At 36.7% G+C, this 24,667-nt stretch overlaps 1 protein-coding gene across 2 annotated transcripts; it reads right to left on the bottom strand.

The window, feature by feature from the left end:
• Positions 1-1,236: 1,236 nt before the first annotated feature.
• gsna (gelsolin a) lies at positions 1,237-23,017 on the bottom strand. Of its 2 annotated transcripts, XM_084386517.1 has the most exons (17): positions 22,848-22,993; positions 13,526-13,723; positions 13,068-13,222; positions 12,415-12,576; positions 12,180-12,329; positions 12,010-12,099; positions 11,786-11,918; positions 11,395-11,699; positions 11,170-11,303; positions 10,950-11,040; positions 8,952-8,978; positions 6,987-7,157; positions 6,741-6,915; positions 4,696-4,817; positions 4,511-4,588; positions 4,284-4,344; positions 1,237-3,101 (listed from the first exon to the last, which is right to left on the bottom strand). In XM_084386517.1, the coding sequence occupies exons 2-17, from the start codon at positions 13,716-13,718 to the stop codon at positions 2,932-2,934; spliced, it is 2,217 nt and encodes a 738-aa protein (XP_084242643.1). In that variant the 5' UTR covers positions 13,719-13,723; positions 22,848-22,993; the 3' UTR covers positions 1,237-2,931. The 2 variants fall into 2 exon arrangements, with proteins under 2 accessions (XP_084242643.1, XP_084242644.1); XM_084386518.1 differs by lacking the exon at positions 8,952-8,978 and having other exon boundaries at positions 22,848-23,017.
• Positions 23,018-24,667: the final 1,650 nt, after the last annotated feature.

Here is a 24,667-nt window from a genome sequence, read left to right as displayed (position 1 = left end):
TATTGTACAAGAAGTAAAACTGGGAAATAATGTTTATGTTTATATTTCAGGTACAGAAGGATTTGCAAAAGCAGCATTGTTTGGAATAACCCTTATAAAATAAGTTTCTATATGAGTGGATGCATTTTGTGGGCTTTCGTACACCATCTGTAGGCAGTCAACTGACCCAATATGTTAACAATCATCTAATCCAATTCCCCCAAGAAATAAACAGCGGGCCTTTTTCCATTCAGTTTTTCCATTGCATATGTAGGTATAGTAAGGCCTCATAGAACAAAAAAAAAAAACAACAACAAAAAACAGATGCAACCAATGACAAGACAAGCTCCTTTTCCATTTCACGTTCTGATTATGGTTTAACAAATACTTTTATCAGGGTCCGAGCTATAGTAACACTGATAAAACTGTAATGCAGAGTTGATTATGGATAAATCCTCTTACATCCTCAGCCTATGAATCCTAAACTTTAATATTTAAAATCTAAATTGAGACAATGGGAATGTCTTCGATAAAGGCAGCATTAGATTATTTGAAAAAGTCTTGCAGCGCCCTCTGCATGTAGAGGGATGTCATTGCTCGCTTAGAATGACCATGCCTGCGTTTGGAATTATTAAAAAGCTTACCGAAGATAAATAAAATATACTGCCTAAATAAACATACCAAGTAAAACAGGCATTCATAATTAATATTAATATATTAATAATTCACAATGAACGTTTTAAACAATAGTATGCTACATCATCGTCACATGGCCTGATCGCAATGCACATTTAATGCAGTAAATTGTGGCCATCTTGTTTGAAGTTTTGCATTTTAAGCCAATTTTGGGTTAAAATCATGTCTTAGGTTTTGGCAGATCTTAGGTCTGATTAAATAATTTAAAAATGTGGTTGTTAATACTGATATTAAGCTCTGGAACGTTCAAAAGTGCATCAATGTTATGATAGTATTTTTTTTAATATACCATTTTATTAATATTTTGAATTGGCTTTTATTTTTATATTTTCAGTGTTCATTTTAGTTTCATTTTTTGTTATAAGCTTTTGTCAAGTTTTTGTTCTATTTTAAATGAATTCATTTTACTTCCGTTTTAGTTTTAAAACAAAACTAATCATACAACTTGTCATATAAAAAAAGGTTTCTGACAGACTTCCATAAGAATATCCTTGTATATTTTCTGATACAGGCTCAAGCACTTCAGCAACATAAGGTGTACAGAACGAAGACAACAACCTAAAAGCTTTAAAAGCTTCAATGTATTGTTAAACACATTAAGGAGAAAACACTTAAATACATAAGCAACAAGGTGAAGATTTTTATCTGTTCCATTTGTGCCAAAAATGAGTCGACAGCTTTGTGCATTGTACTATACATTTGTCCTTGTCTACAGTCATTGCCTTGTTCAGATAAATGCTTGTTCTGTCGCCTTGTCTTGGCACAATGTGTACAGATATAAAACAGAAAACAAAATAAAAGTCTTACCAGCCAGCAAAAATAAAGTATACAAGATAATTCCATTCATTCACGTGTGTGTCCTCATTATCCAAATTGTGTAGATTTTTAGAACGCACATTAAATAACTTTAATCTTATTTTCGCATTTTTCTGAACAAAAATGATGTATGGTAAAAATGAAAATTCACTCTCTGACGTGCTTATGGAACAGCAGAAATATAGTTACCGCTTTAAACAAAGCAACCTTGTGCTTAAAAAGACCACTTTGTTGGCATTATACTGAGGTAATATGCCATCGAAACCTTTCTGAAGACAGTCCTCTTCAGAGATACATGGGGTCTTTCATTGTTCTCTTCATATGAGAAATAGACAGTATGACAGAGATAGATGATAGTAAAGATGACAGAAAAAGATGACAGTAAGGATGACAGCAAAGACGTCAGATGACAGACCAATACGACATAAACAGGGAGCATAATTTATTTGAACAAGTAGACAAGAGGAAATGTATAAAGCCCAAAGCAGTCGCACAAATGGAACCTAATAGAATTTATGAAGTTGCCTAAAGTTTGGTGACTGAAGCCCAGGCCAGTAAGGTGCTTGATTTAAAGGTAGCCCTTTTTTACTGACCGAGGACCAGCTTTGGTTTTTGAATCCATGATTAAATCCTCATAAGCATCAAATTGGTGTATCTAAGGCTATGTTCAGACTGCAGGAAAACGTGGCCCAAATCCGATTTTCTTTGCTCATACGTGACTCCGATCCGTTTATGTCATGACAGTGTAAACATCACAAACTGATCTTTTCGATTCTGATTTGGGTCACTTCCATATGTGGTCCTAAATCTGATACAGGTCTGATGTTTTGCAATGTGACCTCAGTCTGAACAGTCATATCAGAATTCATGCGACTTTTACGCCACTCTAGATCTACATTCATCACAATTCTGAGCTCATGGGGGTCACTTCAAAGATTTTACATACCCAAAGATATCAAGACAGTTGCGAAAGATAGTCAGTATAGGACAGTGATGTGTCAGAGCTCATAAGTATTACAGTGACAGCTCAATATACAAGCAAAAACATCATAAATGTTTAAAAACTCTGCTCTCTTTTTTTGCATCCTCGTCTATGCCTGCGCATAAATTCGCTGGGTTCCGCGGCAGATCACAGAATAAATAAAGGCGTAATCTTTTACTCTAATGTCCTCCGTTTACACTTCCGTATGACAGTGTGCTGCGTGACGTCTTTTTATCAATTTTTTTTTTTATGCGTTCGGGACCATTATCTGTTCCCACTGGAATCTGATATTGGCCACATTTAAAACAACAATGTGAACAGCTAAACAAAAAAATCGGATCTGAGCAATAAATGGGGATTGAGCATTAAGGCTTGCAGTGTGAACGTAGCCTAAGAGCAACTTTGATCAGCTTGCAGTAAGGCAGTGGGGTCTAAAGGTCAGGGGTGACAGCTCAAGTTCAGATCTCCAGCTCAGCCATGGCCCGCTCCAGGGGGTCAGTGCTCCAGTAGTCGTGGTCCCAGCCCAGGAACCAGCCTGTGAAAGTGGGCGGCTCAAAGCCCTGTTTAATCTTCACAATAGGTGTGCGCGAGTCACGGTTGGCTGGGTCCGTCGTGATGTATTGTGCAGCTGGAGAGGGAAAAAGAAATGTTTAATACAGGATTCATAAAAGGACACAATCTGCTTTTGCTGTTTCAAAACAAATAAACTGTTTCACATTACTGCCACCTATTGGACTCTAGGATGGACATAGATACTAATAATTGAAAAAATGCCTCATGACACACTACCATTCAAAAGTCTGTGGTTTTTGGGAAAATAAATGAATAATTTTGATCAACTTAATGCATCCTTTCTGAATAAAAGTGACAGTTCAGATATTTACAATGTTACAAAAGATTTCAGTAACACTTTAGTTTAGGGTCCAAATCCTCACTATTAATAAGCAGTAATAGAGTTTATTTAGGCAAAAGTCATAGTTATTAATAGTTAGTTAATAGTGAAAATGGACCCTAATCCTAATAATAAAAAAATAATTAAAAAAATAAGCAGCACAACTGTTTGCATCATTGATAATTTAAAGAAATGATTCTTGAGCGCCAAAGATTTCTGAAGGATCATGTAACACTGAAGACTGGAGTAATGATGCTGAAAATTCAGCTTTACCATCACAGGAATAAATTAAATTTTAAAATGTATTCAAATGGAAACCAGTTAATTTAAATAGTAATAATATTTCACAATACTGATGTTTTACTGTATTTGTAATCAAATAAATACAGCCTTGGTGAGCATAAGAGACTTTTTTTCAAAAATATATATATATAAAATATATATATCTTACTGACTCCAAACATTTGAATGGAAGTGCATTCTTCTCCATATACGTTATATTTTTATATCTTTTCATCCAAGCAATTAACCTTATACATTTCAACCAAATAATCTAAAGAAACCACCATTACGTTTTGAATAAAATACTGGCTGAGTGTATACTAGGTAAATTCTGTGTATTGCTTACTGTTTATTAACAATGGCATGTGAAACAATAGGTGTGATTCCAAAGACATTGAACAGTACAATACTACATTGTTGAACAGTAAATGCATTAACTTTTGGCAGTTTTATCAAAAATAAATAGATACAGTGGATAGAGATACAGTATTCCATGAAGTGCTCTAGGTCAATTGAATATACATACTTGGCACACTATGCATATTAGTATAGTAGAAGTAGTATGGCAATATTCTACTTACTCTTTATACTTTATGCAGTGAATTATAATTATAAGTCTAAAGTGTTGATTCTCACCTGAAGACATCGCCTCAGTTTTCTCCTCATCATGAGCTTCATTACCGATCCAAACAAACACCTGGAAAACACATTAAGATTTATTAAGATGTCTCATTATTGCCTGAATGTCAGTTGCATGTCATTACATTAATAAAATAGCTGTGAAGTTTTTTGCAAGCAACATAAAACTGATATATGAGAACTCCTTGTGATGTAGAACAATCCTGTTAATGTAGTCAGTTTACCTGATCCCAGGTGTCAAGGATCATGACATCATCTGTAGCCAGGTCTTCTTGGGTCATTTCTCCAGGTACTTCTTCAATCTGCATGGATATCAGCGCATCCATATTGAGTGACTCTTCATCATACTACACTGACAATATTCTCATTCAAATCAGGGCAGACAAAAATATCTGTGTGCGTAACTCACGATGAAACGGCCAGTTTTGTTTGAGCAGGCGAACAGTCGTGGCGGGTGGGCATTCATCTTGTCCTTCAGCCTGGCGGATGTGCGGTAATCGACCTTTCCTCCCAGAGAGTCCCAGAATCCGCCTGCAGCGCATGCAAGTATAAGGAGCTTAATTATGAGGATCACATTTTTTAAGAAGAGAATAGAACAAACAATATAAATATCAAAATAATAAATTGGATAATAATAAATAAATAGTTAATAAAAAATGGTCACTGATGGTTTACATAAGAGAATGAACTGGGAATTAAATATTAATTTGAAAAAAAAGTTACATACTCTAACTCTTTTATTTGTATTTTTCATGCATTCTAAAAGGAACATTCACCCCAAAATAGGGATGGGACGGTATGAAAATTTAATATCACGATTATAGTGACCAAAATTATCGTGATTATCAATATTATCACGGTTTTGTTAAAACGAGATGAAAGTGTTCAAAAAGAGTTGATGCTCACTGAAGACATTTCAACAAAGTTTTATATTTGAAAATCAACTAACAACAAATAAAACAAGCAGCTCTATGCACTTTTTAAAGCAAGATTAAATTCTGTGGCATTTCCTTCCTTATGACCGTCGTCAATAGCAACGCATTATAACGGCGCACATCCTTGTGTAACAACGGACGCGCGCTCTCGTTTCATTCAAATACAACTTGCCGTCTTGCGACTCCGTTTTTAATTATATTGAAAATGAAATCAGAGTTGATTTATTGTTTACAGAGTTTGATAATATTGTTGTGATCATCTTGTCTGGACGATTGTTTTGTACGCTGTACATAATGGATTTATAAACAGGTAAGATTTAAAACATTAATCTCAATTCAATGTCCCCAATTATGTGGTAAAAAAAAAAAAAATCTGTGTAATATAATGATATACATTATTATCCATTAAATGTCACTCTTAATAGTCTTGGCTCAAAGTCACTTGCTGCGAACTTTTCTTTGCGGATGCTTCACGTTTATTTCGAGTGATACAAAATAGTTCAACTTAAAACAACATTTTATGCCCAACTATTTCCCAGACGTAGTTTTGGTATTGAGGTAAAAGTTAACTTGCCTTGTGGTGATGGTCACACACAACACGACTCGGCAGATTTGAAGTGTTTCTATTGAAGCGACTTTTTCTTGTGCATGTTCTGCAGACAGGGTGACCATCCTCGATTAAGTTTCCCTCAGCACTTTTGTTAAAGCCAAAATATGACCACACCTCAGAATTGGTCCTCTTAAAAGGCTAAAAAATCTCCCGAGCACGGTCACTGCCTTCCGACGTTCTTGAATAAAAAAAACCCAACATTGCGCGCTGCACACGACTGCATCAGACATTTCTGCTGGCTTAACAGGATTAATAGTGAGTTATTAAAATCGCGATATTCAAACACGGGTTTAATGATAATTAAATTTTAAACGATATTACTGATTAACCGTCACTACATTTTATCGTGGTTTATAGTGAAACCGGTAATCGTCCCATCCCTACCCCAAAATGAAAATGATTTTTTTTTGCCCTTTTTTTTTGTTACATGAAACGGAAGTTCCTATAGTCTTTTCTTCCCAGTTGTGAAGTACATCCGAGTAACGACTTCTCGAACAAGAAAAAATGTAGGGCAAGACTTGATTTCGTCAATCAGGAATTGATTGGATAGTTGTGGTTTGCTATTGCTGTGATGTCATGTGAGTGACAAGTTGCCCCGCCCTCGTGCCAGTAAACACATCATCAGAAAAAAGAAGTCACTGCAAGTGGGAGGGGAAGTTATTTTGATTAAAGATTATGATTAAATAATAAATACTGCAATATCACTTTTGATTTCATGGTGACTTTAAACCTTGAAAGAAGCTTCAGTTCCAATTCATTGTAATTGTATGGAAAAGAGTGACTATCTTCGTAATTTCTCCCTTTGTGTCCATGAAAGAACGAAAGTTATACAGTTTGGGCACAAAATGAGGATGAGTAAATGATGACACAGTTGTCATTTATGGGTGAACTTTCCAAACGAGTTCTCACCATCCTCTCCTCCTTCACCCAGCTCAGAGGGCGACACTCCAAGGATGTCACACAGCTGCTGCGCCCCACGTTTCTCTGTATCACTGGCTCCTCGTCCCACCCATATGAAAGACGCAGCTGGGGTCACCAGGACGAAGGCATCATTGGAGTTCAGATTGGAGGACACTGCGTCAATCTGGAGGAAACAGCAAATATTAGAGGAGGATATTTAAAACTTCCCACCAATTGTAAACTTCAGATGCTGACCTCCACCGCTCGTGTGCACCCTGCGGAGTTTGAGCGCACTTGGAACAGCCGAGTTTCAGCTGGCGCCGTCTGACCACTTTCCCTGGAGGTGCCGCCCTTGTGCACCACCATGGGCTGCCCTCCGAACAGACTGATCAGGTGAGCAGGTTCCTTACCCTGGACCGCACGCACCTGAAAAAATACACAGTGAGTAGACATTAAACAGAGATAACATGCAGTCATTCTTCTGCAAAATGAAAAGGGAAAAAGAGACATTCTGATAACACTGTCATGTTTGCCCTATAGGCCTATGTCACGAAAAAAATGAAGACCGGAAGTACGTCTTTTAGTAGGGATACGGCTCTTCCGGTTAGCTCTTTACAATGGCGGAGTCCGATAGATACCGCTGGACCAAATATCTCCGCAACCTGCCTGAAGTCACATATGACGATGTGGTTCGGATGGTAAATGAAAACTCTCAAGTGGAAAAGCGTGAAAGCTGAGGAATGGCTGTCTACGTCCTGACGCAGAGCAACCCGGTACACTACAACAACAGCGGCGGGCTGTTCGTCAGTAAGGTAAACGTTTCTATGGTAACAGGGAGTTGGACCAATCAGCAGACGTTGCTGCTACGCTTAGGATTGTGGGTAGTGTAGTTTTTTTTCATAAGATCGCGGATAAAACATGTTTTTCTTAAAACAGGGTTGATTTCATACGAACTTATAGCTTCTACAGGAGCAAAAACATTCGTTTCACAACCTCATAGCTCGTGGTCAGTCTACCTCGGATGGTTTAGACATTATGGCTGATAATCTAAATCCTTATGGAGAAATACTGTTGACCGGAAGTTCTGAATCCCTACTCCGCGTTCCGGAAGCAGGAAGTGTGACATAGGCCTATTGGTTTTTCAAGAGGCTTCGGTTGAGAATTGCATTTAATTCCACAGGGTGGCAATGTTGAGCTCACTGTGTGGAATGTAGAGCTAATGCCAAAATTTCCCAGCATCCTTTGTGGTCAGCATGATGACAGTGCAGTGGGCTGTTCAACTTTAGGAGAAAGCAGAGCTTTATTAATGGTCGAACTAAAGGGGTTATTTTCTTCTACTGCCCCAAAAACTTACATTAGAGTTTTACATTACATTTAGAGTTCCCATGATAATCTCTGCTGAATCATACGATCGTATTCATTGCAATATAATCTAATATTTGTTCATGTTTCTATGAAATCTTAGTTAAAAGGAAAAGCATTTATTTTAAATAGAATTATTTTATAACATTATAAATGTATTTTTTGTCATTTCTGATCAATTTAGTTAATGCAACCCACACACACTTGGCCAATACAGAAGATGATGGACATTCTCTGTAGTCTAATGCGTTTTACACATTAACTACATTAGCATGCTAAATGTGCTAGATAGGTCTAGTTAACGGTGCATGACAGCATGCATACATCCAGATAAACATATAAATCATAGTCACACTTTGTATCAATTAAAAAATAAATGTGAATGCATGATGGAGCATTTCTGTTAATGTTCACATGCTCAGTCCCACAAGTAATCTGTAAATGTGGAAGACAGTTAGTTACTTGTGCAAAAATGACGAAATAACAACATTGAGAGACAAAGACACGAGTGTATAGGGATAGTATGTCAGTGTACAGAGCCTTACAAAAAAAGCGTGATAATATTTGTACATATTGATCATTCTCACTGATTTAATACGAGTTTAAAAACCCTTTAGCTGTACAAATTCATTTAATGGACTCTATGCTGCTACACTGTGAAAACAGAAAAGGTATTAGAGGAACATGACTAGGAATTTCCTTTCAGATTTGTAACTGTTGTTTGTGTAATGCTGTGTAAAATCATTTTTACTTCAATCATTTGACTCAAAGATTGAGTAAAAACAATGCTGTTTGCTTGTAAAAGTGGCAGAGAAGAAAGGCTCTGGACAGGGACATGCTATCCTGAGATATGGATACCTGAGTGGTCAGGGGAGCACCAGCCATCTACAGCAGGATGACGGATATGAATAACGGTCAGGAAGGAAAGACATAGAGGTGGAAGTTGGTTTAACAGATGGAAAAATCAAGGAAGGCTGATGCAACCGGCAATAACTGCAGAGTGTAGCTAAGCTTTCAAAGGCTACAGTAGGAACCAGGAGCACCAGGATGCTTGAACTTTATTTACCATTATTTATCAGTGCATGTAATTCAACAGCTATGATAAAAAAAATTGTTTTAATACTCTTTCGTCAAAATTAGAGATGCACGGATATTACAGTTTTTCTCGATTGTTTACACACATTTTCTGAAAGCATGCCTCATATTCTCAGAACTCTACACACAAATCCAAAAAAACACACACAATTGGCAAAACCCCTCAATTCTCCTGCAAAATGAAACTTTACATTCAAAACAATGTTATTTCTTCTCAAAATGGTATTTTGTTTTCAAATGACACACACAAACCATCATATGAATAGACATTTATAAGAACCAGTTGAACACAGATGTGCTCAGTGTAAAACACTATGATGAATGGAAAACACTTCTTCTCCATTCATCATAATGATTTAGGCCTTTTTTTGTTCAGTGTTACACTTACTACAGACAGTACATACATAAGTGTGTTGTAAAATATTTGAGAATATTGTTTTTATACTCAGAACACACAAATACACGGTAACAAATATATTTTATTTTTCCCACAAAAACAATGTACACAGTGTACATCCCAACCAACACAAAGTTGTTCATACAGTGGTCTACATACAAAACAACAGAAGAATTTACTGTATACAGTTACAGTAAAAATAAAAAATCCAATGTTGGCATCCATTGCTCCATTGAAGAGCTGACCTGTTGCTCTTTTATGCTAAAGCTCTGATTGCTAATTGTAAAACTGTGTGACGGGTGTTTGCCCATGTGATGAGTCAGTGTGCATATTTGAATGGCAGTGTGTTCCTTGTGAAAACAAGAGATTTTCTGCATGAAAATTGTGCCAAAAGCAGAGAATTGTGTGTAGTGTTTTGAAAAAGGTGTATTTTAGAACTGCAATTTGAGTGTAAAGCAGGAATTGTGCTTGTAGTTCAGCAGAATTGGTTCAGGGGGTTGGTGAATGAGTTACATGTTGTGGTCATTGTGTCTCAAGTACCAGAAAATGTGTGTAAACAATCAAGAAAAACTGTAAAGTTGGCAAGAAACGGAAATTGCATTACTCTTTTCTTCCATACTATGATGTATATCCGAGTGAAACTGCTTCTTGAACAAGAAAAAAAAACTTGACTTTGTCCATCAAGAATTGATTGGATCATTGGATCATTGACGTTTGCTAAGTGCTGTGATCCCATGTGAGTGACAAGTTTTGGGAGAGGAAGGATTATTTTCCCAATTATGATGTGCACTGATAAGTTATTTATAAAAAACTATTCCATAAAAAATAAGATAAGCAAATTTTGATTTCATGGTGACTTTCAAATTCTGGCCGATACCTATAAGCCAATAATTATTTTCATGTTGTGGCTGATATCTGATAATTGGACAATATTAAAATTCTATTCTATTTTGTCCAAATTAATTAAAAATAAAACATTAAAAACTAAAAAACAAATATAATAAAATAAACAATTTTAAATACTACATGTGAAGTTTAATAGATTTAAAAATAAAAAAAAACAGTGTTAATAAATGATTTTTTAAAGATTAACTTTAAGTGAGTATTAGGTGATGGCAAAGTATTTTTTTTCTGAATACTGTTGAATTACTGAGAATACAGTTTCACTCAAGAAATGTGCCACATCACAATTGTAAAATGGTTTGTGAATGCTTTTTCATGTTGACAAATTATAAAAAGAGAATCAATGTTGCACTTGTAATGAAAGAGCCCCAAATGACAATTTCACCATGAAGTACCAAAATATGGATATGATTGTGATCAAGTGATCCAACAAGGTTTATTCGTTTATTCGTTAGCATTACCTGCACAGGTCCACCTCCAAGCTCATCATCCAGTTGGGCGCCCAAGATAGCAGATGCCCCAATCTCATCTTGTGAGGAGTCCTTACCCTGCCTGTGAGAGACACCACACATCAATAGTCAGGACAACACACCTCAATTGTTACATGAAAACACATTGCATGTGCTCCAGTGTATATGACATGACAAAGCTTTACATTGACTGTGTGAGATCAAGTCATACCAGATGTAGATGATGTGACCCTGTCTGCCTCCATGGCGGTAATTGTACAGGATAATGTAACTGTCTCCGCCATAGAACTGTCCGTAAGTAGAGGGGTCAACTGGAACTTTGTCTGAACCTTCAATACGCCAGATCTATAATTGCACAAAAATAAAATACATGTATATGTCTACACAACATGTAACTTCAGGTTATGTTACATGCCGTGTGTGCTCACACGCTGACCTGTTTCTCTCCATTGCCATCATCGATCATTCCGTGTTGGGCGGCCATGGCTGGTGAATCATGCAGTGTAGAAGCATCAAACGGCACCTTTTCGATCTTAGCGATGCTGTTTGAGACATAAGCAATGCCCAGGCCGTCTGTCTGGTCCACATCACGCCAATTTTTGAAGAATTGTTTGAATAGAGGCGTCTCGCCCATCTCTGGGAGAATCTGAACCTGTGTTTGCTTTGGGTAACCCATTTTCTTAATGAACTCATCTGCTGCCTTCATGGCAACTTTTCTCTCTTCCATATTGGCATCTTTGCCTATAAAATGAACATAAGTGTGTCAACAAAGAAATCTAAAAAGGAAAAAAGTCCCCTTTTTTGTTTTGTCAGTCAATGCCATTTACCTTTCCAAACAAAGATCTTGCCATCTGAGCCGTGATCCAGGATGAAACAGTCGCTTGATTCCAGTGCACCTTGGGAGAAGGGGTTCTCAGCGGCCACCAGGGCAATGGCCATGTCTCCGTTGGCATCAGACACCTGAAGTACAAGAAAACGCCAATAAACTGAATGCATTTATGATCTACAAGGGCTATTTATCATTCTGGCATGGTTTATTTCCAATGGCTACCTTGTAGAGTTTGGCCATCTTCCTATTGGAGGCATCAGCCTTGATATCATCAGACACTCCTTCAGGCAGGTCTGGTTTTTCCCCAAGAACCTGCATTCAGATAGATGGATCGTATTTTTAGCGTGTTTCTTAGTTGATTTTGAAGTTGATTTTTTTTGTGTCTTTCTTACCTCCAAAATCTTTTCTCGTTCACTCCCTTCATCACAAACATACACACGAGCGCGTCCACTGCGTTCGTTGTCACGAATGCCCTTTGCAAGCTGCGTAGCTTTTAACTTCTCAAAACGGTTACTCTTTGAACCACACCACTGGTAGATCTCCTGTAAAACCACACAGAGAGAGCAGGGTTATTTTTGAGATTTTGATTATATCAAATCTCCCTCACTCTCTTCATATGATACTCACATTACCCAAGTCCAGGATGAAGCAGTCTCCCTGGTTAAAGCTGTCCCAGCTGACTGGCACTTCTGTTGCTCTGACAACACGCCGACCTTTGACCTGTAGCACCCGCTGCACTGTCACTTCATTGGTGACAACATGCTTGAATCCAGACGCAACTCCACCTTTCTGGAAAAAAAACAGATGTCATCAAAATTTCATGTCTGGTGATAATATTATTCCTTAATATTTTAACATTAATATTTTGTAGCAAAGAAATTAATGGTGACATGACATTTGTCAGTATTTTTAATAAAAATGATAAATAAATGTAATTCCAACAGTCAATGACCTGAATATATATATAATTAAATATTAAAACTTTAAATATTAAAATATTATTTCTTAAAAAATGAAGTAGTGAAGCAGTATTGTTTTAAAAAGTTATATTCAAATGGAAGTCAGTGTTGAAACCAAATGACTTTGAATTAAGGACTAATATCAACTAACCTCAACTATCAAAACTTTCAAAAATTCATGATATTTGTAGAAATGTTACTTGTGTTTTTTACTTTTAAATGTGTTTGAAGACATGAACATATTTGAACATCCTTATATGTAAATATTTGTAAACTTCAGAGTCTTTTTCCATTTGTCCTGTCATCGATTGGACCACTCACCATGTACTGGAGCCCTTTTTTGAAATATCCCAGGAAAGCTTTGGACTCATAGCCCTGAACTTCACGGTACTGGATGGGCTTTCCACCCAAATAGTCATCCATCTGCACTGTGAAAATGGCAGCCGCACCACTCTCATCCTGCGTGCAGAAGTCACCTGCCAGTTGAGGGAAGAGCATCTATAAGAAATGTAGCTGATGCATTTGACATTTAAACCATAGTAGCTTGTCTTACAAATTAAATGATGCAGAATATTTGCACTCTAAAAAATGCTGGGTTGTAACAACCCATGTTTGGGTCACCGTTGGTTTAACATTTTAAATTACATTTTTAAACCCAACAGTTGGGTTTGTCCATATTTGACCCAAACATGGGTTGAAACAACCCAGCATTTTTTAGAGTGAAAGTAAAATAAAAGTCAGAAATTCAGAATCTCTTCAGCAAAGCATTGTCCTCTTACCTAGCCAGAAGTGAAGGTCGTACTGTAGGTTGCCAGAACGCTGTTTGATAGTATTGAGGACCAGATAAGCGTCACCGGTGTAGAACCCTCCATAGAGGTTCTCAGGAACTGCCACCAAATCAAACTTCTCAATTCTCCACACCTGGAGGCCAGGCTCCCTGCCTGCTCGCTCAAACTCAGGGTGGTGCACCATGCTGTCTAGAGAAAAAACACACACACACACACACACACACAGACATTAGCCCCTTTCACATTTTCAGTCTTTAAATTACCATTTAGAGATCATGTGTGATCTCCAACCTTTTCAAATACACTGGTAAATCAGTTCTAGCCATTTTCCGGCATGAGAAGTTGCAACAATACCAGTAAATTACCGGTATGATCCTATACCTATGTGAACAAAGAATAGGTTATGAACTGGTATGAGCCTGTACGAGGTCAGAATGCGCTGATGTAGAAGCTTCTTTTGGACCAATCATTAAGCTCTGTTGGAGCGGTTTATGGTACGCTCCACTGCTTTTACAGTTTTTCTCGATTGTTTACACACATTTTCTGAAAGCATGCCTCATATTCTCAGAACTCTACACACAAATCCAAAAACACACACACAATGGGCAAAACCCCTCAATTCTCCTGCAAAATGAAACTTTACATTCAAAACAATGTTATTTCTTCTCAAAATGGTATTTTGTTTTCAAATGACACACACAAACCATCATATGAATAGACATTTATAAGAACCAGTTGAACACTGATGTGCTCAATGTAAAACATGATGAATGGAAAACACTTATTCTCCATTCATCATAATGATTTAGGCCTTTTTTTTGTTCAGTGTTACACTTTCTACAGACAGTACATACATAAGTGTGTTGTAAAATATCTGAGAATATTGTTTTTATACTCAGAACACACAAATACACGGTAACGAATATATTTTATTTTTCCCACAAAAACAATGTACACAGTGTACATCCCAAGTTACCAACACAAAGTAGGACATACAGTGGTCTACATACAAAACAACAGATTCAAAATCCAATGTTGGCATCCATTGCCCCATTGAAGAGCTCACCTGTTGCCCTTTTATGCTAAAGCTCTGATTGCTAATTGTAAAACTGTGTGACGGGTGTTTGCCCATGTGAAGAGTCAGTGTGCATATTTAAATGGCAGTGTGTTCCTTGTGAAAACAAGAGATTTTCTGCATGAAAATTGTGCCAAAAGCAGAGAATTGTGTGTAGTGTTTTGAAAAAAGTGTGTTTTAGAACTGCAATTTGAGTGTAAAGCAGGAATTGTGATTGTAGTTTAGCAGAATTGGCTCAGGGGGTTGGTGAATGAGTTACATGTTGTGTTTATTGTGTCTCAAGTACCAGAAAATGTGTGTAAACAATCGAGAAAAACTGTAATTGTTTTTCTATGTAAACATGCGCTAGACGGATAACAGACTGCTGTGACACGTCTGGCGCTTGAGACCCTACTTTCTTTTCCACTCATCAGCGGCTCTGTTGCTATTTCTTTGTACTATAGTAACTGCAGTACTACTGTATATTAACCATTATGTGTCTCATGTTTCGATTTCCGATGACTGACATCACAGAGTTTACTGGTATTTTGGTACTGATGTGTGAATGGTATGGATGTAACATGGTTTTGGTTTTTATTACCAAAGTACCGCAAGAGCAATTCAAAAGCATAAGGAGCCGTCTACTTTATTACTTTAGCCGTCGCTGTCGCGGTACTTTGATGTCATTCACCGATTGGTCTGTGCAGCGCCGGTTCAAGTCGAACAAGCCTAATGTGTCATGTTATTATTGGTTGATTTAGTCATGTGGTTTGTCAGTTCTGTTCTGTCATTGGTTCCTTGTCTCATTGCTCTCAGGTGTGTCTTGTTAGCTCATTAGTCTGTTAGTATTTATAGTTCTTGTGTTTTTTTTGTTCTATCTTTGTTATGCGTAACCTGCTGTTGGTGAGTTTGTGCATACTTAAGTTTTTTGTTTTGTCAAGCCTTTGTTTTTGTGTATCTACTCATGTTTTGGATTAAATAAAACTGCACTTGGGTTCAGTAAGCTCGCCTCCAGTGGACTGTGTTACAATGGTACTGTATCATTGTAGACATTGTAGACAAACTGCAAAAAAACTCTGAACTGAACTATAAAAATCCAGTGGCTGGGAGTTTCCTTCTGTGGTGATAGAGAACTGGGTTGGATGCAGGAAAAAGGAAACGTTGTGAGTCATGCTTTTGGAGTGACAATGCCAACCGTGAACACAGCCTGGCCAGATCATTCATACCACCAGCCCTCACTTAAAGTCACTCACCAGCTCTTAATGTGGCGAGAGCCTCTGAGATGGTGACCATGTCAGCTGAGCTTACCGCCCACTTGTGGGGTGGAGACATGGTGAAGTTTGGAATGTTTTAGGCATGAGTCATTCAGAAATGAGACGGTAGCATTGTAAGTCTCTTCACAGACCACAAGACATTCCTCAGAGAAAAAAAAAAAGTCCACGAAGGGAGTGGTGTTTACTAAGGATCAATATTCACCAATCATCCATCAGAATTAACTCAGAGATGTTGTGGTTTAGGATTTCTTAACATTATGAGAAACCAAACCACAGGAAGGGAATGTAATGACTGGTTCCAATGCCAAACAATTTTAAAGCACATATGTAATTTTTCAAAGAATGGATGAGTAGGGCCTGTTATGGGTCAGTATGATTTTTTTTAAATATTACTTTTATTCAGCAAGGATGCATTAAAATGTATCTAAAGTGACAGTAAGGAGAGTAAATAAATTCTGTTCTTCTAAAATTTCTATTAAATAATCCTGAAAAAAAATGATCATGGTTTCCACAAAAATATTAAGCAGCACACCTGTTTGCAGCACTGATAGTAATAAGAAATGTTTCTTGAGCACCAAACCATCATATTAGAATGAGTTCACAAGAATCACATGAAGAATAGAGTAATGATGATGAAATTCAGCTTTGCCATAATTTTAAATATACTAAAATTGAAAAAGGTTATTTTGAATTATAATAATTTTTCACGATATTACTCTTTTTACTGCCTCTTTGATCAAATAAATGCAGCCATGGTGCATTATTACCAACCCCAAACTTTTGAACGGTAGTGTACATGCATAAGTTGTTAAAAGTATCATGTATATTAAATTCGTGGACCATACAATAATTAATTTTATATTATGAAATAATTTCATATTAAAATTCTATACCATTTTGTCTAAACATATTTTCAAAACATTAAACAAAGATTTAACAAAAAGAAAAAATATCATTTGAAATGTTGATCATTTTAAAACTACATTTAGGCATCACAACATTACAATGTACAGTGTGAAAAATGGATTTTCATTTTTAAAGATTAACATTAAGTGAGTGTGGGAAATCTTAATGTAAAAATATAGGAAATAGGTGACTGTGCACAATCAAATATGCAATATAAACTGATACATCCAATATCACCTGATTAGAGATATCATGATATATCATGAATAAAATCATATGCATGCACATTATCTCTCATCATCTCCAAGAACATTAAACCATAAATCCACCATATATTCTGATCTTATTTTTCTCTCTACACTCATAACACAACACAAGACAATGTGCTAGGCAGGCCTGGCAATTAAACACTGAATTAACAATGCTGTCACCATGCATTCATTGACACCTCCAATATATCAAATCGCTATTTGGCAACACATTCTTCACAAACAGGCTTCTATTTTAAACCAGGGGCCTGCTACGAAACAAGCACTTGATGATGAACTTGAATAGACATGCGGCCTCCATTTGTTCTACATCAGCTGCTGTCTTATCAGCATGTACACCAAAGTCTATGTCGTGTGAACTAGAACTGATTTCCAAATGTTTTGATGTGCCAAAGTACATTGTATCTTCTGACATCTCTTCTGAACACATAGCATCAGTGCGACAGAAAGGCTAATTAAACAGAATATTGTTTCACGCAAACGACTGATCTCAGTCTGTAATATACTGCTCCGGGTTTCTCTCTTGAGAATTGCATGAAATATTTAGCATACATAGCATATATAGCAAGCCTATTCTTAACTAAACATCTCGTCTGATGCAGCTGATGAGTTTGCCGACGTCTGCTGCTAACCCACAGGAGACTATAAATAGCCTAGGGTCATGTGACATTTGCTTATGGGTCAAAATGGGAGGGAGATGTTTCTGGGAAGCGCCTGTATACAGTCAGTCCCTTTGAATAAGCCTTAATACAGTTTTACAAAAAGCAGTTAAGATGCATGAAAACAGGTGTACAATACATACTGCATTTGCTGAATTATAAAGTATGCACCCAGTAGGCACATGGAATGAAAATTATACCCTAAAGCACCCATTTATTTTGTAAATGCATGTTATTGATCTTACTATGAACGATTCATCCATGGATACATTTCATGTTTTTTTTGTTTTTTTTTAAAGGTGACATATTATGCCCCTTTTCACAAGATGTAATATAAATATATGGTGGCCCCAATATGTGTTTGTCAAATTTCAGCTCAAAATATCCCACAGATCATTTATTATAGCTTGTCAAATTTGCCCCTTTTGGGGGGTGAGCAAAAACGCGCCATGTGTGTCCCTTTAAATGCAAATGAGCTGCTGCTTCCCGCCCCCGTTCTGAAGAGTGACGATCCTTTACACAAGCTTTGGATACTCCAACAATAACAAAACACGCAAATAATCTCACTCATCCAAAATCTCAGAAATAAAGTTAGTGGATACGTTTATGTAGTTGTTGTGGTGTGGAGTTACATTGATTCATCTAATCGACTTACATGTACCGTCATGTTTAACTTTTACACAAGTTGACACAGTTCCCTGAAGTCTTTATAAGACAGCTGCAACATTTTTTGGTCAAATAGTGTTCTGTGCTCGTCTGTGCAGCCAACGACAGAGCTTTGCTCGAACTTTTGCCATTGCGTTAGAACTGGTTACACGACTGTTGTCGCTTGTGAAAACCAAATGGCGGCGCTGTGGGTGGAAAAGTGCAGATTAAAGGGGTAGTTCACCCAAAAATTTCAATTACCCCATGATTTACTCACTCTCAAGCCATTCTAGGTGTATATGACATTCTTCTTTCAGACGAATACAATCTGAGTTGTATTAAAAAATGTCCTAACTCTTCCAAGCTTTATATCGCAGTGAATGGCCGATTATGTTTTGAAGTCCATAAAAGTGCATCCATCCATGATGAGCTCTGGGGGGTTAATAAAGGCCTTCTGAAGCGAAGCGTTCGTGTAAGAAAAATATCCATATTTAAAACTTTATCGACTAAAATAACTAGCTTCCTAGTTATATAAGGCCGTCTAGCCTTATGTACGCGTCGATTTACAGCGAAAGTGTAACCTTTGACCTGACGCATTCATGATGACACATTGATGAATGCGGGAGCGCAGAGGATAGAGCAAAACAAAACACCAGTCACGAATTAGAAGTCTAAAACGAGAATTTTTAAAGAGAAATGTCAGAGGAGCTTGAGGTTTGTTGCCCAGCCTTTTTTTGTTTGAACCGCGAGAGGCGTTAAAGCTTACGCTACTCCTACATCCTACGCCATACATCATCAAGTGTTACTCTTTTGGCGTAAGTCGACTTGCGTAAGGCCGTCTGCTGTAAGCTAGTTATTTAAGTCGAAAAAGTTTTAAATATGGATATTTTTCTTACATGAACGCATCGCTTTGCTTCAGAAGGAAAACATTTTCTAAAAATAAAATAAAATTAACATGTACTGCATTAGATTAAACTGAGAGGGGTCATAGCACTTGCATATTGTTGTCCTACTGTTAGTTTAGCTGCTTCTATTGTTCTCATTTGTAAGTCAATTTGGATAAAAGCATCTGCTAAATGAATAAATGTAAATGTAAGTCCTTTATTAACCTCCCAGAGCCGTGTCGAACACTTTTAGCATGGGTGGATGCACTTTGATGGACTTTAAAACATAAACAGCCATTCATTGCCATTATAAAGCTGGGAAGAGCCAGGACATTTTTTAATATAACTCTGATTGTATTCGTCTGAAAGAAGAATTTCATATACACTAAGGATGGCTTGAGGGTGAATCATGGGGCAATTTTCCTTTTCAGGTGAACTATCCCTTTAAGGGGCGGTAATATTATAATAAGATCCCCTTCCTACGTCAGGGAAACGCTTAACAAAAGTTACTGGGTAAGGGTTGTCACTTTTCACGTTTACTGGGTTGGTAGATGCACCGGGGACCTGATTATAGCACCGAAACACGGAAAAAGTCAGATTTTCATGATATGTCCCCTTTAACAAAAGTAGGTATGCACGATATATCGCCCACCATATTGGTATCGCCCGATATATGTACATTTTTAATGTTATCAGCCCAATAAAGAAATGTGGGCGATATATTAAAGATGATAAATAATGTGTTTTTCCTTCTGCTGAGACACTTCAGATGCGCACTGTTTTGAATTGCTTGAAGTATGATTGGAATCACTTAAAAAAGTAAAATACAGTTAAGTACTACATGTGCAGAGCAAGTCTGTCATATAGGCTACATAAAATTATAATGAGAACATCATTATAATTGTGTCCTTGGGATATGGATTTTAATTGTGAGACTTTTGCTTTTGTAATCAGGCTCTCAAGAATTACAGAAAAACTTGAATTTAGATATATCAGCCAATATATCGATTATCGGCTTTCAAATAAAAAGAATTATCGGTTATCGATATTGGCCAAAATGTTCATATCGGTCCACATTCATCCCTAAACAAAATATCACAACCAGAACTCCCGGAACTTCAGAACTGCCTCCATTCAATCAACATCTGATGGAAAGAACCAAGTCAACATCCTACATTGTTTTGTTAATAATACGTTTATAATATAAGTTTATATCATTTTGATATGTTTTTACTCAGATGTACTACTTCTGGTTTATCATGATCTTATGACCCCAAAAGCTGAGGAGCCATCGGTTTTGAAAAGAGAAAAAGAGTCGGTGGATTAATTTGCACGATTACTTTGCACCTGCATACCTAAAGTACATACTTCAATAGTTGTGAAGTAAGTTTGACACTGACTTCAGAAAGCATTGTAAATCTGGCATTTCCTCAGTTTTTAAAGTCCGGAATTCTGACTGTAATATGAACCGATCTGAAAGTTCAGACACAGTGGCCCTCGGAAAATCTTGTCAGAAAGAATATAAATCTGAAGTGGAAATGGAAATGGATACATGTGATGGTCCTAAATCTGTTAAATGACCAGCATGTACCTCCAACTTGAATTTAACCTAACTACTGGGTAGTATAAAATAATTTATGTATTTTGACATAATCCTCAATCTGGAAGAACTGACTAAATCATCTTCCGTTTTCCTGGAGAAATGCCTGAATCAGATGAACTCCTGGTGTGACTCAGTTTTTCCATCTAGACATTTCTTCCTACACATTTTACAAGCCCCAATGCTCCTGAGATAATATTTTAGCACATAGTCTGATTCAAAGTCTTGTTTACGCCCTTGACTGCACCCAGTGTTTACCCAAAGATAAAACAGTGACTGCACTGACTGTGTTTTATAGCCATGCCCCATATTAAAACACAAAACTCAGAGAATTATTTAGTTTACAGATAAACATGCAGAAGTTCAAAGTCTGAGCTATAAAAGGTGTAAGACTGTTTCTATCAGATTGATATGGCTGATACTTCCTTGACTATTTCAACCGATCTAATGTTGAACAGTCAGCAAACAGAACGCTGTTCCTAAAGTCCCCATAAAAATTAAAATGGACAATAAATCTCTTTTTTTTTTTTTTTTTTTTTTGGAAATACTGCACTATTTTTTATTTTAAAGATGTATCTGTGCACATCATTATTATTTTTAAAATTATTTTGTCCTCCTAATCTTTAATCAAAATAATTGCCCCTCCCTTTTGCAGTGACATCTCTTCTCTTTTCTGGTCGGATTGTTCGGATATACATCACAATAGGGAAACAAAATCCAACTTGCAATATCGTTTCATGCTGACTTTAAGAACTGCATGAAAGCAAACACATGCAAATTTGTCACTGGTTTTGTAATGTTATGACATGATAACAACATATCACTTGCCATTACAAATTCAAAAAAAAATTGTGTATTGCTGGTCTTATTCTTGTAGATGTTTACATGTGTTTCTGAGTAACTTGCATGAAGTAAATAAAATCAGAGAGAACAACTTTTCTGTCCTTCCAGCGGAGACACAGTGTAACCTACTCTCACAGACCTCTGTTATTCTTTTAATCACTGGGTATGTGTGTGTATAGGCGTGTTTGGATTACAACACCCATGCAAAAAAAGCTAGTATGTTATCAGTCTTTGTCCAAGTTATCTACCTGGCTACAGACTGCACCAATCAAACTGTACACATAATGTGCATAAATGGTCAAAAACATGGATTTCTGCCATGACTTATGCTGGAAGGTTGCTGTAGTTTTTACCAAGCACTGAAGGTGTTTCCTGAGGTGATGTGAAGCACTTCCTTTTTTGTCTAAAGCATCTTTACCACAAAGTTAATGTTTGTCTCAGTTGTGTGTGTTTCTATGGTAACAGTTGATAAATGTGCACAAGGGACTGATGATGAGTAATCAAAAGTGGAACTATACAGCACATGACGTGCATTCCAAATCTTTAAGTTCCCTGTAATGGCCATATAATTTTTTTTTTTTTTTTTTTTTTTAATGATGACAAGTAGTTAACAATATGTTTGCTTTCGTTATTTAGTCATATTAATTCTTTCTGAGAGCCAATTGAAGGCTGAAAACCATAAATTGCTCCACTCTGCTTTGGTTTTAAAGCAAAGGATCAATCGACTGAAATATCAATAATAGGCCTAAATTACTCTTTCAAACGCATATGTGACAGCAGGGCAGAGAACGTCCTGCAGACTCCGCACTTTTAAAGATCCCGTTTGCCGCATAATTAAAAAGCGCATCTCACAATTCAGAATCTCTCCATATATGGCTTTGTTTGATGAGCATTTTCAGCGCCCGATACGAAAACAGCAGTTTTATCAAATACGCAATATGATGCACGGCCTACACTTGCTGAAACGATTTCAATCTGCAGTGTGTTTGAGTTCGTGGCGTGTCCCGTAAGAAAGTGTCCCTCCGTTACACACACACACAGAGACGCTTGTGTGGCAAGTAACAGTTCTGCGTTGTTTGCAGTGAAGTAACTTAAATCGTTACATTTCAGCTAACTACATTATTTTGTGGATGAGGAGGTTGGGGTAAAGTTCAAATAAATCAAATATAATAGACTTACCTTTAGCTGGACGACTGGAGTCTGTCTACTGCGGAGATTCAGTAAATGGTATTGCAGAATGGTTTGGACAGGACAACACCCCTCTGTTTCAGACAGACTATACTCAAATAATCCTCATCAGGGGGTAATCCTGGCATTTAAACCACACCCCTCCGACAACGGGACAAGGCAAATCACTGCCACCTACTGCGCCCCTTAGATACTACGCTCATTTCCCCACACCCACAACAAGTTTACCGTGGTAACCGTTGTTTCCTCCAACATACCACAGTTAGCCTATTACATATGTAGTTTTATTACTCACTTCTCTGCGTGTTACTTTCTAGTCGGTCTTTTCAAGGACTTTCTGTGACTGAATGCTTTGCGAAATAACATGGTCAAAGGCCTAATCTCTTCACTTGCTAAACAATAATATAACTATATATATATATATATATATATATATATAAATAACTGTCTTAATTACTAAATAAATACATAATTAATACATAATTGAATTAATAATATTCAACAGTAGGCTAATACAACAGTATACAGTAGCTCAGTGCAATACAGCTGAGATAATAATTAGGCTACTTTAGGTTAGTTTCTTTAGGTGTGTGTGAAAGGTTGGCCAAAGGCAAAGCTATTTAAAGATATTTGTTTTGTTTTTGATATAGAAGTTTAAATAGTATATTATATTATAATATTTATATTAATATTCATATTTATTATTTAATTGTTTGTTCTAAGTAAATGTTGCAATATGTCACAATTGAGGGTCAATTGCACTGTAACAATTTTCGAGGATGTGCAACTGAAATTTTGTTGCAATTTTATTGACTAAAGAATTTTATTGACTGAAGAGCGTGCACCTTATAATTTGTATTATTGATAACTTGTTATATATTATTGTCTTTACAATATAGTCAGTCTCCCTTTGGTTGGGGGAATACAAATAATCAATAGCTGTAAGCAATTGAACAATTTAAAAAAGTCCAAGTTTATTTCTGCTGTGGTTACAGTACTGTTCCTCAATTTAATCAACTGTGTGAATTAGCTGGGTAAGGGTAATACTGTATAAGACAACCTAAAAGTGTTGATTTCTTTTTGAATGCCACTTACTCCTCTTGTTTTGTCTTTAGCCACTAGATGGAGACATTCACCAGCATGTGGGTTCTTTCTGTGAAAGCTGAATTTGCCTGAACCTTTGATCCCCGACCTCGACGATGACCCCGACTAGCATGAATGCCTCTCTTTAGTTTCTGTTTGAGGATGAATGTCGCATCAAAATTACATCGAAATAAGCCAGTTTTCTTAACAGTAGTGTCTTTTAGTCCCTTTTAGTCTCTTTTCCTCAGGAGAAGTTGACTGTCAGAAGGAATTATGCATCATACAAGAACATAATGAATCACATTGGTCGGATCATTACGCGGCTGAACTTGTTCACAAAACCGTTTAAAAAGACTCGTTAACGAATCTGACAGAGGTAACGGTTCTTGATTCACTTAAGTATTTCACTGTAGCATTTTTTCAGTAAAAAGTATTTTTAGCAATAGTTATTTTAGTAAAGTTGAATGTAAATTATATTTAGGTTTTAAATAACTACTTTTTATAAGCTGAATCATGTCCACGACACAGCAATTAGGCTACATTCAATTAAAATGATAATTATTAATAGCCTAAAACTTATTTAAAAAATAGTGGGAACGTCACGATGACGTTTTACTTCATGACGTAAAGAATAGCCGAATCGGTTATTGATCCGAACAGCTCCTAGAGAAGGATGACTCCGATTTCCCAATCCCCGTCACTAGGAAAGGATACCGGCCAACCCAACT

The sequence above is a fragment of the Rutilus rutilus genome, assembly GCF_951802725.1.
Source record: "Rutilus rutilus genome assembly, chromosome: 18".
NCBI lineage: Eukaryota > Metazoa > Chordata > Actinopteri > Cypriniformes > Leuciscidae > Rutilus > Rutilus rutilus.
This window is presented reverse-complemented; position numbering and strand designations above follow the sequence as displayed.

Excerpts from the sequence above, each read along its gene's own strand:
- gsna (XM_084386517.1), bottom strand. The coding sequence starts at position 13,718 with ATGGTGCACCACCCTGAGTTTGAGCGAGCAGGCAGGGAGCCTGGCCTC. Across the intron at positions 11,919-12,009 it reads AGATGGCCAAACTCTACAAG|GTGTCTGATGCCAACGGAGA; the intron begins GTAGCCATTGGA and ends CTTGTACTTCAG. Across the intron at positions 8,979-10,949 it reads TTGGAGGTGGACCTGTGCAG|ATGGCTGGTGCTCCCCTGAC; the intron begins GTAATGCTAACG and ends ATCCTGCTGTAG.